This window comes from Somniosus microcephalus, chromosome 19, assembly GCF_052327205.1.
Source record: "Somniosus microcephalus isolate GS21.2 chromosome 19, FLI_Smic_1.0, whole genome shotgun sequence".
Taxonomy (NCBI): Eukaryota; Metazoa; Chordata; class Chondrichthyes; order Squaliformes; family Somniosidae; genus Somniosus; species Somniosus microcephalus.
The window spans coordinates 18,986,205-18,998,271 of record NC_141005.1 but is presented as its reverse complement, the minus strand read 5'-3'; the positions used below and the strand labels follow the sequence as shown (position 1 = coordinate 18,998,271).

The 12,067-nt window shown below is 45.2% G+C and overlaps 1 protein-coding gene across 1 annotated transcript in view; it reads left to right on the top strand.

Moving 5' to 3' along the window:
• The window catches only part of LOC147103587 (unconventional myosin-XVIIIb-like), a 409,691-nt gene that overhangs the window by 183,976 nt on the left and 213,648 nt on the right, over positions 1-12,067 (top strand). The window contains exon 21 of the mRNA XM_085962172.1: positions 6,384-6,567. Within this exon, the coding sequence (XP_085818298.1) occupies positions 6,384-6,567 (184 nt within the window). The remainder of the gene's footprint in view (positions 1-6,383; positions 6,568-12,067) is intronic.

Genomic DNA, 12,067 nt, shown 5'->3' with positions numbered 1-12,067 from the left:
CTCTCGCTCTATGTCTCTCTGTCTCTCTCTGCAAAGAACATCAGAGCAAAAGGAGAAGCAGTGAATCAGAGCCGGTTCAGGAGAGAGCTTTCCTCCCATTTTTTTAAACATTTGAAATCCAGTCAATGTTGAAAAATGAGCAGAATTCTTTCCCTCTTAGGGGAAATGCTTCTTGACGAGGCTTTCCTATTTGTGCTCTTGTGATAATGAAGATGCTCATGTGAGACCCCGGCTCCACTAACCTGTTCACAATTAGTTACATCCTTTAGTGTCCCAGCTCTGTGTAATCCTGAGTGATAGCTGCCTGCAGGCTTTAGAAGAGGCGATTAAATGAGGCCATGTTGGTGGATGTTAGATTTTTTTAAATTACCACTATTGTAAGAAGCTCAGGGAATCTCTCTCCCCCAGTCTCTCTCTCCCTCCCTCTCTCACTCCCTCCCTTCCCCCAGTATCTCTCTCCCCCAGTCTCTCTCTCTCTCTCCCTCCTTCTCTTCCCCAGTATCTCTCTCCCCCAGTCTCTCTCTCTCCCTCCCTCTCTTTCCCAGTATCTCTCCCCAGTGTCTCTCTCTCTTTCTCCCCAGTCTCTCTCTTTCTCCCCAGTCTCTCTTTCTCTCCCTAGTCTCTCTCTCTCCCAGTCTCTCTCCTAGTCTCTCTCTCTTTCTCCCCAGTCTCTCTTTCTCTCCCCATTCTCTCTTTTTCTCCCCAGTCTCTCTCTCTCTCCACCCATCTCTCTCTCTCTCTCTCTCTCCCCGTCTCTCCAATTCCAATTCCAATTCAAATGCTTTATTGGCATGAAAGTTTACAGAGAACCATATTGCCAAAGCTTACATAGCAAAAAGGTACAGTTTTCCAACATTCTGTAGGTGTCAATCGATTTGACATTTGTTGGTTACATACAATATTACTTTTAAACAATATTAATTTTAAACAGTCTTTGTACTTCATTTGGTACGCTCAATATTAATTTTAAACAGTCTTAATTTTTAAACAGTCCTCAGGTTGTGACATGTTGTTACATATTTGGCCCCAAGGTATGGTTTGTCTCCTTCTCCTAGGACTAATCTCAATTTTGACAGGTCATCCAATTCCTTGAAATCTGGGGTTGTTTGGCTTAGCTTGTTGAATAATATGTTTCTTGATGTGTTGAATTTTTCGCATTTTAGGAGGAAATGCATCTCTGTTTCAACCTCGCCGGCCAGACATTGATCGCATATTCTATTCTCTCTAGGCTGCCAGGATTTCTTGTATCTGCCTTTTTCAATTTCCAGTTGGTGGTCGCTTAGTCTGTACCTGGTGAGGGTCTGTCTCTGTTTTGTGTCCCTGATGGTCGTGAGGTAGTCTGCCAGTTTATATTCTCTTTTTAGGGCCCGGTAACATTCTAATCTGCTTTGGCTTTCAGTTATTTTGTTCCAATGTTCCAGGTAGGTTTCTTTGCATTTTTTAATGATTTGGTTCACTCGGATTGGTGTTTGGACGGCTGTGTTGGTCTGGGGCTGGTCAGGGTCCGGCTGAGTACTTAGTTTCAGTAGCAGCTGACTCAGGGGACTCTTTTCTGGGTTTAGTTCTTGGGTCTGAAAGGCTTTGAAATGAAGGGTGTCTGGGGAGCTAGATTTGAGGTGATTTAGGAAGTTTAGTGCTCGTTTTTGGATGTTTATTATCAGTGGGTATCTGCCTAGTTCGGCTCTGCATGCATTTGTTGGCGTTTTTCTTTGGGTGCGAAGGATGCTTCGGCAGAATTCTGCATGTAGGGCTTCTATTGTGTGTTTTTCCCATTTAGTGTAGCTTTGGTGATTTAGCGGGCCCCATACTTCACTACCGTACAGTGCAATGGGCAGGATTATGCTGTCAAATATTTTGAGCCAGATTTTGATTGGGATTTGGATGTTGTAGAATTTTCTTTTTATTGCATATAGGGCTCTTCGGGCTTTTTCTTTTAGTGCATTCACTGCTATGCTGAAGCTCCCTGATGCTGTAATAGTTAGACCAAGGTAGGTGTAGCTCATAGTGTGTCCTATAGTGGTATCACTGAGGGTAAACTGGTATTTGTTTTCCTGACACCTGGGCCTTTTTTGAAAAATCATGATGTTGGTTTTCTTTAGATTTACTGTTAGAGCCCAATTTTGGCAGTATTTGTCGAGTAGGTGTAGTTGTTGCTGTAATCCCTGTTCTGTGGGAGACAGCAGAACCAGGTCGTCCGCATAGAACAGGGATTTCTCTCTCTCTCTCTCTCTCCCCCAGTCTCTCTCTTTTTCCCCCCCAGTCTCTCTCTCTCTCTCCCCCAGCCTCTCTCTTTCTCTCTCCCCCAGTCTCTCTCTCTCTCTTCCCCAGTCTCTCTCTCTCTCCCCCCCAGTCTCTCTGTCTCTCTCCCCCAGTCCCTCTCTCTCCCCCAGTCTCTCTCTCTCTCTCCCCCAGTCTCTCTCTCTCTCCCCCCAGTCTCTCCCTCTCCCAGTCTCTCTCTCCCCCACCCCAATGGATCCAGTCACCTTGTTGAAAAGCATGGCCTGTACTGTAGGCCACAACGGTGGGGTATTGTGCATGCTCGGATATGGCAAAACATCACATGCGCAGAAGGGGATTGGATGCACATGCGTGGCTCCGCGATGCTGTGTTTGCGCAGAGGGCCGCAAAGTCGTTAGTGTTTTTATGGGGCCGTTCCCCCGCTCCAGCTGCTGTCCGGCTCCGCGCGGCAGCTTGAGGATTAGTGCGCGGGCGCACCTTAGAGGGAACAGTGACTGAGATGAGGAGGAGTTTCTTCACACAAAGGGTTGTGAATCTCTGGAATTCTCTACTCCCGAGGGCAGTGGATGCTCAGTCGTTGAGTATATTTAAGGCTGAGATCGATAGATTTTTGGACCCTAAGTGAACCAAGGGACATAGGGGTAGGGCGGGAAAGTGGATTTGAGGTAGAAGATCAGCCGTGATCTTATTGAATGGTGAAGGAGGTTCGAGGGGCCAAATGGTCGATGCCTGCTCCTATTTCTTATGTTCTTTCTTATGCTCTTAATGGCAGGAATGGGCTAAACTCCTGTGCTCCGCCATTGAATAGCCTCCCAATGTACAAGCAGGAACAATGGGCGATTGAGCGAGGTCTCATTTGGAGCTTGGCCCTTGTGGAACTGTTATCCAACAGAGGAGTCTTCAGGAGGAGTTAAACTATGCCACCAATTCTTATACACATTTTATGTAGAATCATGCTATAATTTAATGCAGTTGATATTTCAGGACTAACCACTTTATTTTTATGGACTGTGATGTAAAAAGACTACTGAGCACTTGGTTTGAGTATAAAACAAGGCTTTAATCAACTGTTTCACAACCATGAGATTCTAGTTACATCACTAGTTCCTGGTTACAGAAACATACTGAGCAAGCTGGGCCCACGCCAGAGTATTTATACTCCTTGGACGGCGCCACCAGGTGGCCGCCCAGTGTTACTTCATGAGCCGTGATAAGATTCATGACAGACTGTTTTTTTTCTCCCCTAAAATATGGGGAATATTTCTTTGGTACATCACATTTGCCATTCTCTGCTAGTGCCATGCCAAAGAAATTTCCCCCATTTTTTGGCACCAGTGTTAACAACAAGTACTTCCATGTCAGGTATGTAGAGAAGGTTTCATGCAGATTAAATGTCCCTCTACCCTGCCCCAGGTCTCTCTAACCCTCACAAGAATGCTGTGATGGGATGTGCATAGTGTTTCCTATACCAGCCTTCCTTGTGACCGTTCCACCTTTGTTACCTCTAGACTTGACTATTCTAACGAACTCCTGGCTGGCCTCCCATGTTCTACCCTCCGTAAACTTGAGGTCACCCAAAACTCTGCTGCCCGTGTCCTAACTCGCACCAAGTCCCGTTCACCCATCACCCCTGTGATCGCTGACCTATATTGGCTCCTGGTTAAGCAACGCCTCGATTTTAAAATTCTCATCCTTGTTTGCAAATCTCTCGATGGCCTCACCACTCCCTATCTCTGTAATCTCCTCAAGTCCCACAACTCTCCGAGATATCTGCGCTCCTCCAATTCTGGCCTCTTGAGCATCCCCAATTTTAATCGCTCAACCATTGGTGGCCATGCCTTCAGCTGCCTGGGCCCTAAGCTCTGGAATTCCCTGCCTAAACCTCTCCGCCTCTCTACCTCTCTTTCCTCCTTTAAGAAAGTCCTTAAAACCTACCTCTCATCTGCCCTAATATTTCCTTATGTGGCTCAGTGTCAAATTGTGTTTGCTAACACTCCTGTGAAGCACCTTGGGACGTGTCACTACGTTAAAGGTGCTGTATAAATACAAGTTGTTGTTGTTGTTGAGAGGGACAACTGTTTAATCAAAACTGCAAGATAATGTATTGAGTTTTTAGATTCTGCACACATTCTATAAGCGTTTCACACAAGTATGCTTAACCCAACCCCATGAGAATAATTCATAACTGATACTGACAAAAAAACATCAGGTTTATTGAGCTATCTGTGGCCCCAATGCCATTTCCTTTCTGGCACACTGTGTGTTGAGGGATGGTCCACCTGTTCCCTCAGAATGACTGTCTCTTTAAGCTACTTGCAACATTAATACTTAATGCATCCATTAACAGATTAATCAATATATAGTATTTTATTAACATCCAGCTCCCTTGTGGGTCTTTGCATTGTATGGTGTTTGGGATTAATATATAGTTCACTTTGGCTTTTTAAAACCATACTCCTGTCAGTTTAATAAGATTACCATGGATTAGGGCAAGCCACTTTTTAAATTATTTTTCTTTAATACTGTACAGACTATGCAGGGAAGCCTCAATCAGGCTTGATGTTAGTCTAAACGGAGATCCTGTTAACTTAATGGAATGCAAACCAGTGCTGCAAAATGCAGTTTTACAGAAGAATCTAGTGACGGGCCAAGGCCCTTAGCACAGGACACAATAAGGGTTAAAAAGAATACAAAAGGAGATGAGATAAGTCACGAAAAGGTGCCAAGCTTGAGATTGAAAAGTCAGAACATGGCAGGAGGAAGGGAAGATTGAGGGAGGTAAGGAGTTGAACACTTTTGAGGTGCTGGAAAGGATGAGTTGGAGTAGGAGATGGTGCAATGGGCCCTCATTTCAACAAAGGTCCAGCATAGAGGACGTACGTACATGAGAATTGACATATTTGCAGCTTGAAAAGAACAAGAGAAAATAATTCAGAGCAGTTATAATATCTGTTTCCATGTTGTGATCAGATTTATCCTGTAGACTACAAATGGTCTTGTATTTCTCTGTTGGTTTTCTATTTTAATTCTGCCTTTTTGTTTAGGACAGAATCTGTTCTGATGCATGCTGTTCTTCAAGTGGGTGGCGCACCCTTGGCAGGGACCTTGCAATGAGATGTCAGTGTTGCTCAATGATTGCCTTATACAAATCGTGATTCAAGTGGTGGAAGTGGGATTAAGCTATTATTTTGGTCTCCTTCCCGGCTCGCCATTCCAGAGGGAAATGAGAATGATGCGCTTCACTTCCATGTGACATTCAGATCTGATGAAATCCATTCATTTGAAGTTCAAGCACAAGTGGCCCTCGGATTTTCTGATGGGGAGTCCAAGCCTCGCCTCCGACAATCAATCCACCCGTCTTGTGTAATGTTCGATGGCTAATTACATTTAGCATCTTGTTCATTTAAGACTATTTTGAAAATGCATTTTCTCCCTTTTGAATCTTTCTGGGCCCCAGACGGTGGGCTCCAGTTAAAAGAGGTGGAGACGAAAGTGCATATTCATGAGTTCCACTCATGGCACTCTGCGACCAAATAAAGAAAAAAGAAAGACTCCCATTTATATAGCGCCTTTCATGACCTCAGGACATCCCAAAGCACTTTACTCCCAATGAAGTACTTTTGAAGTGTAGTCACTGTTGTAATGTAGGAAACGCAGCAGCCAATTTGTTCAGAGCAAGCTCCCACAAACAGCAATGTGATAATGACCAGATAATCTGTTTTTGTTATGTTGATTGAGGGATAAATATTAGCCCAGGACACCGGGGAAAACTCCCCTGCTCTTCTTCGAAATAGTGCCTTGGGATCTTTTACGCCCACCTGAGAGAGCAGATGGGGCCTCGGTTTAATGTCTCAACAGAATGACCAATCATAAAGGTTGTTTAAATGTAACCTTATTTGGAAATACTGTCAATTTAACCTCCTTCTGGCTGGGCACCTTGATCTGGTTTACGTTGATCTGGTTTACGTTATACCCAAATAATCCATTGAGACTGTTAAGCAACAACCTGTGGGTACAGTACGCGCAAACATCAAAAGGCCGGGAGTCAAAACTGGAGCTCTCAGTCTTTGGCGCGTGACAATTATCAGACTGTTCGACGCTAACAATAAAGTGCAGCTAATCTATCGACCACTTCCTCCAACTAGTGAATTCCTCAAGAAACTCTTCTCTTCACGATCCAAAATCCCAATGATATGTCGGTCAGTGTCTGGTCTGGAAGGCACTTCTCAGCAGGCTTTGCACAGGATCAGTTGTGTCCGGAAAACATTCAGCACCAGCTTTGCAGCTGTGAACAGAAAGTCCATCTGTGCGCTTATCAAGCTACAAGTGGTAAGTGTGAACAGACGGGACGCTGGGGCCAGAGATTATACTTACACTAATGATGGATGTATTGGCTGCCATTCGGCTCTGTTTGACACATTTGAACTGATGGAAGCCCAACAAATTCAATCCTAGAACTGGGTACTTGACAGGCTCCCGGGGGGGGGGGGGGGGGTAATTTTAAGTCTATGACTTCAATGGAAATAAAAATCAGGAGAGATGTAAAATGGGAGGCCGATAGTTTGAAGGGATTATTACTAGTCCTAGCCCCTTTAGGGCTACGCCGGATCAGGCGTATTCCTCAGACGTTCACTTTCAACTAAAGTTTGAGGTAGCCGAATCCTAAAGACGCTTAATTGGGTCTAAAGGTCTGGAAAAGAACAACCTGAAAATGTTACCGTCCTCCAGATAGCACTTTTAATAAGTTTAGCTAGACTGTAACGTTCCGGATATTATGAGGGTCCGGAAAACTCTCCTAAAATTCTGCAACTCCTCACCAAAGAGTGTACAGAGATTGAGTTTGCGAGTTTTTGATACAAAAGTCTTATGTGAGACAATTCTAAAAATTGTCTTAATATATAGATTTATTAAAGAACCGACATGTATTTTACAGTTGGTGAGTCAATTGCAACATTAACAGTTCCAAAAAGAGAAAGCTTACAATCCTATTATCAGAGAACCTTACTCTCAAATCTTAACTTTGCTACAGCTTTACAGTTCTTAAAGTTCTATTCAAGATATCCACCAAAATCAAATACCTTTGATCCCCGAGGTACAAAGAGTTGGAGACTTATAGAGCCGCCTCTGAAGCCGAGAATCGCTTTGCCCTTTTAAAGCGAGCCTACTATCCCATTTGAGAGTTCAATATTTATACCCTTTTCCAGTGGTATTTCCTTTAAGGTTTTCTGCTGATGTAAGCTAATTATCTCTAATCATTTTTCTGCCGACCCCCGCAATTCTTAGTCACCTCAGCTGGTAGCATTACAAAATGATGTCTCTTCTCTAGGTGTTCTAACTTTACCATAAAAAACGGTGTGACGGCAGGAGTGTTTTTTACTTGATGTCATTTTTATGAAGGCAGATGTTTGTGCTTCTTTACGAGGTGTAAATTAGAACACCTTGTCCAAGGTGAACCATTATTTCATTCCGAAAGGTTCAGCCTGCTGGAGCCTTTATCCTTCTGTTTCAATAAGGTTATTGATTCAGTGTCAACAACTATCTTATCTCTATAGTCAGAATGCTTTCACAGCTTTTTCATCGTTAGGTTTCTAGATTTCCAAACCCAGTTTGTCATGTTTTAATGAGGCCAGAATTCTTTCATAGAATGGTATATTTTTCTGAATAGGTTATATTGCTTATTCCTTCACAAGTTTTACACTGTCGCACAAACTCAAAATGACACCCCTTGCTCTTAACATATTTAGTTATCAATCTCTTAGCCTTCCTTTCATCTCATGTTTTACCTTTTATTCCTGTTGGTCAGAAGTAGTATATGAATGGCCATTTTGGGTAGAGTTCTCCTTACAATGATGCCACAGAGTTACACACCATTAGAAACAATGGGTTGAATTTTCAAGCCTCCCGCCCAGAGATGACGGGACAGTGGAACCCCAGAAAATGGGAGGCAATGACCTACCGCCCTGTTGCCGCGGCAACGTTTCCCTGGGCCTACCGCCGGCTGGCGAGAGCAGCCCACTAGGTCAGGCCTACGGTAGGCCCATTTAAAATACTAATTGGAGTCCTATGATATACATTTGTGGTCTGAACTGGGCAGAACGGGCGCTATTATTGAGAGCCTGTCCAGCAGTTTAAAAAAAAAATCTTTGGCTCTCTCCTGCCTCGTTTAAGTCCTCCTCCTCCTCCTTCTTCCTTTGGTGCTGCAGCAGATGCCCCAACAATAACACCGCCAAATTCAGTTTCCCAGCAGCTGGAGAGGATCCTGCTGGGAGCCCACTTTGTTTAAATAATCCGAGGAAAACAGTTCAGGGCCACGGCGGCGGGGGGTGGGAATGGCGGGAAGAGGTTAAATCCGGGCCAAGATGTTTGAAAAAAGCACCTGACATCAGATTCCACCTCCCAGGAGAACTCAACGCAAATGTTGTTGTAAGAAATCGGCCAGGCTGGTCAAAAGGCTGAAGGGAGGAGACAAGCCACATCAAACCAACGCACACCCACGTGATTTGCTCAGTGACGGGTGTGACTGCAATCACTTTTGAATAGAATTCAGAATTATTCAAATCCAGGAAGCCCCGGCAACTGTTCTTGAGGGTATTCAATGCACTGCTCAACAATCCGAGTTTAATTGAGTCAGTCGCAACCTTCAGGGAACAATAGTTTGGACCAATTTAGCTCCAGCAGGTGGTAAAGCTACGAGAAAAATATACTGTATGTACAAAGGTTAAGTACAAAATAATAGCTTAGTACATACACTGCGGCCATTTATGCATTTCGAGGGGCTGGTTAGTGTAATTCTACTGTAAATATTTATTTTTCTATTAAATGTTTGCTTTTCACCTATTCAAAAAATTCTCTTGATAGCGAAAGTCAGAATTAAGGTCTCATGGGGTATTTTTACCGCACTTCAAATGCATTAGAAAGGCCCTGAGGACACACAGGATGGATAGAGTGGTTAAAACAATTCACTGAAAGGTTGCCCATTCATTTTCCTGGGCATGTTGCAAAACAAAAAGCACAGATATTAGGGAAATAACAACGGAAAATGCTGGAAGAACTCAGCAGGCCAGGCAACATCCGTGGAGAGAGAAATAGAGTCAACGTTTCGGGTCGAAACCCTTCGTCAGGACTGAGAGAAAAGGCAGGAAATGAAACAAAAGGCAGTTTGGGGGCTGGGAAATGGGGGAGGAGATGAAAGAAGAGACATTAAGAGATATTCAAGGTGAGACGAGATGGTAATAGGACAGGTAAAGAAACAAACAATGGCTCTAAATGAAGTGTGAAATACGCTGGCAGAGTGAGAGACAGCTGCCATGTGGGAGAGAGAGGAAAAAAAGGAAAAGTCACAAACCAAAAGTGTGGATAAAAAATATAAAAATATAATCGGGGCCGAGGTTATGATCTGAAATTGTTGAACTCGATATTGAGTCCGGAAGACTGTAAAGTGCCTAATCGGAAGATGAGGTGCTGTTCCTCGAGCTTACGCTGAGCGTCCGTGGAACAATGCAAGAGGCCGCAGACGGCGAGGCCTCAGTGGGAATGGGGCGGTGAATTGAAATGACAGGCGACCAGAAGCTCGGGGTCACCCTTACGGACTGAATGGAGGTGTTCCGCAAAGTGGTCACCCAATGTAGAGGAGACCACATCGTGAGCAGCGAATACAGTACACTAAATTGCAAGAAGTACAAGTAAATCGCTGTTTCACCTGGAAGGGGTGTTTGGGGTCCTGGACAGTGGGAAGGGGGAAGGTATGTGGGCAGGTGTTGCATCTCCTGCGCTTGCACGGGAAGGTGCCGGGCGAAGGGGAAGGGGTGCTGGGGGTGATAGAGGAGTGGACTAGGGTGTCGCGGAGGGAGCGGTCTCTATGGAATGCTGAAAGGGGAGGGGAGGGGAAGATGAGTTTGGTGGTGGGATCACGTTGGAGGTGGCAGAAATGGCGGAGGATGATCCGTTGAATGTGGAGGCTGGTGGGGTGAAAGGTGAGGACAAGGGGAGCCACTTTGCCTCCAATTTCCACCCTTCCCTCACCTTCACATGGTCAATCTCAGACTCTTCCCTTCCCTTCCTCAACTTCTCGGTCTCCATCTCTGGGGATAGGTTATTGACCAACATTCACTACAAGTCCACTGACTCCCACAGCTACCTGGACTACACTTCCTCCCACCCTGCCTCTTGTAAGGACTCTATTCCATTCTCCCAGTTTCTCCGTCTCCGCCGCATCTGCTCCGACGATGCCACCTTCCACACCAGTGCTTCCGACATGTCTTCCTTTTTCCTCAACCGAGGATTCCCCTCTACCGTGGCTGACACGGCCCTCGACCGGGTCCGTTCTATCTCCCGCACTTCAGCCCTCACCCCGCCCCTCCCTCCCGGAACCACGATTGGGTTCCCCTTGTCCTCACCTTTCACCCCACCAGCCTCCACATTCAACGGATCATCCTCCGCCATTTCCGCCACCTCCAACATGATCCCACCACCAAACTCATCTTCCCCTCCCCTCCCCTTTCAGCATTCCGTAGAGACCGCTCCCTCCGAGACACCCTAGTCCACTCCTCTATCACCCCCAGCAGCCCTTCCCCTTCGCCCGGCACCTTCCCGTGCAAGCGCAGGAGATGCAACACCTGCCCACATACCTCCCCCCTTCCCACTGTCCAGGGCCCCAAACACCCCTTCCAGGTGAAGCAGCGATTTACTTGTACTTCTTGCAATCTAGTATACTGTATTCACTGCTCACGATGTGGTCTCCTCTACATTGGGGAGACCAAACGCAGATTGGGTGACCACTTTGCGGAACACCTCCGTTCAGTCCGTAAGGGTGACCCCGAGCTTCCGGTTGCCTGTCACTTTAATTCACCGCCCCATTCCCACTCAGACCTCACCGTCTGCGGCCTCTTGCATTGTTCCACGGAAGCTCACCGTAAACTTGAGGAACAGCACCTCATCTTCCGATTAGGCACTTTACAGCCTTCCGGACTCAATATCGAGTTCAACAACTTCAGATCATAACCTCGGCCCCTATTATATTTTTATATTTTTTATCCACACTTTTGGTTTGTGCCTTTTCCTTGTTTTCCTCTCTCTCCCACATGGCAGCTGTCTCTCACTCTGCCAGCGCATTTCACACTTCATCCAGAGCCATTGTCTGTTTCTTTACCTGTCCTATTACTATCTCGTCTCACCTTGAATATCTCTTAATGTCTCTTCTTTTATCCCCTCCCCCATTTCCCAGCCCCCAAACTGCCTTTTGTTTCATTTCCTGCCTTTTCTCTCAGTTCTGTAGAAGGGTTTCGACCCGAAACGTTGACTCTATTTCTCTCTCCACGGATGTTGCCTGGCCTGCTGAGTTTTTCCAGCATTTTCTGTTGTTATTTCAGATTTCCAGCATCCGCAGTATTTTGCTACGGATATTAGGGAAGATATGCTCGAAAGCATTCAAAATCGAGAGTTAACTCCTGAGATTAATTGAAATTACAAAACCCAAAGGGGTACGAAGGAGAGCTGAATTTAGCTACTGGACTATTGGGAAAGTTGTAAGGCGTCATCATAATCATTGAGCTGAGTGTTAGTTAAATAAACTGATTTCAGGTGAAAAATGAACTGGGCAGCAAAAGCGTTTTTATTTTCACAAGTAACGTGTGAACTAATTATTTGTTGACGGCTAGGGGTAAGAACATTGAATTAAATAACATTTCTCATTAGTTTGACGGTATTGCTTGATTAAGCTTCAGACTGTGGAGCAGGCTCGAGGGGCTGAATGGGCTATTCCTGTTCCCATGTTCCTATTGGCATGTTTCCCGAAAAGTTAATTTTTTGTTTCATTCTGTTTAAAACATTC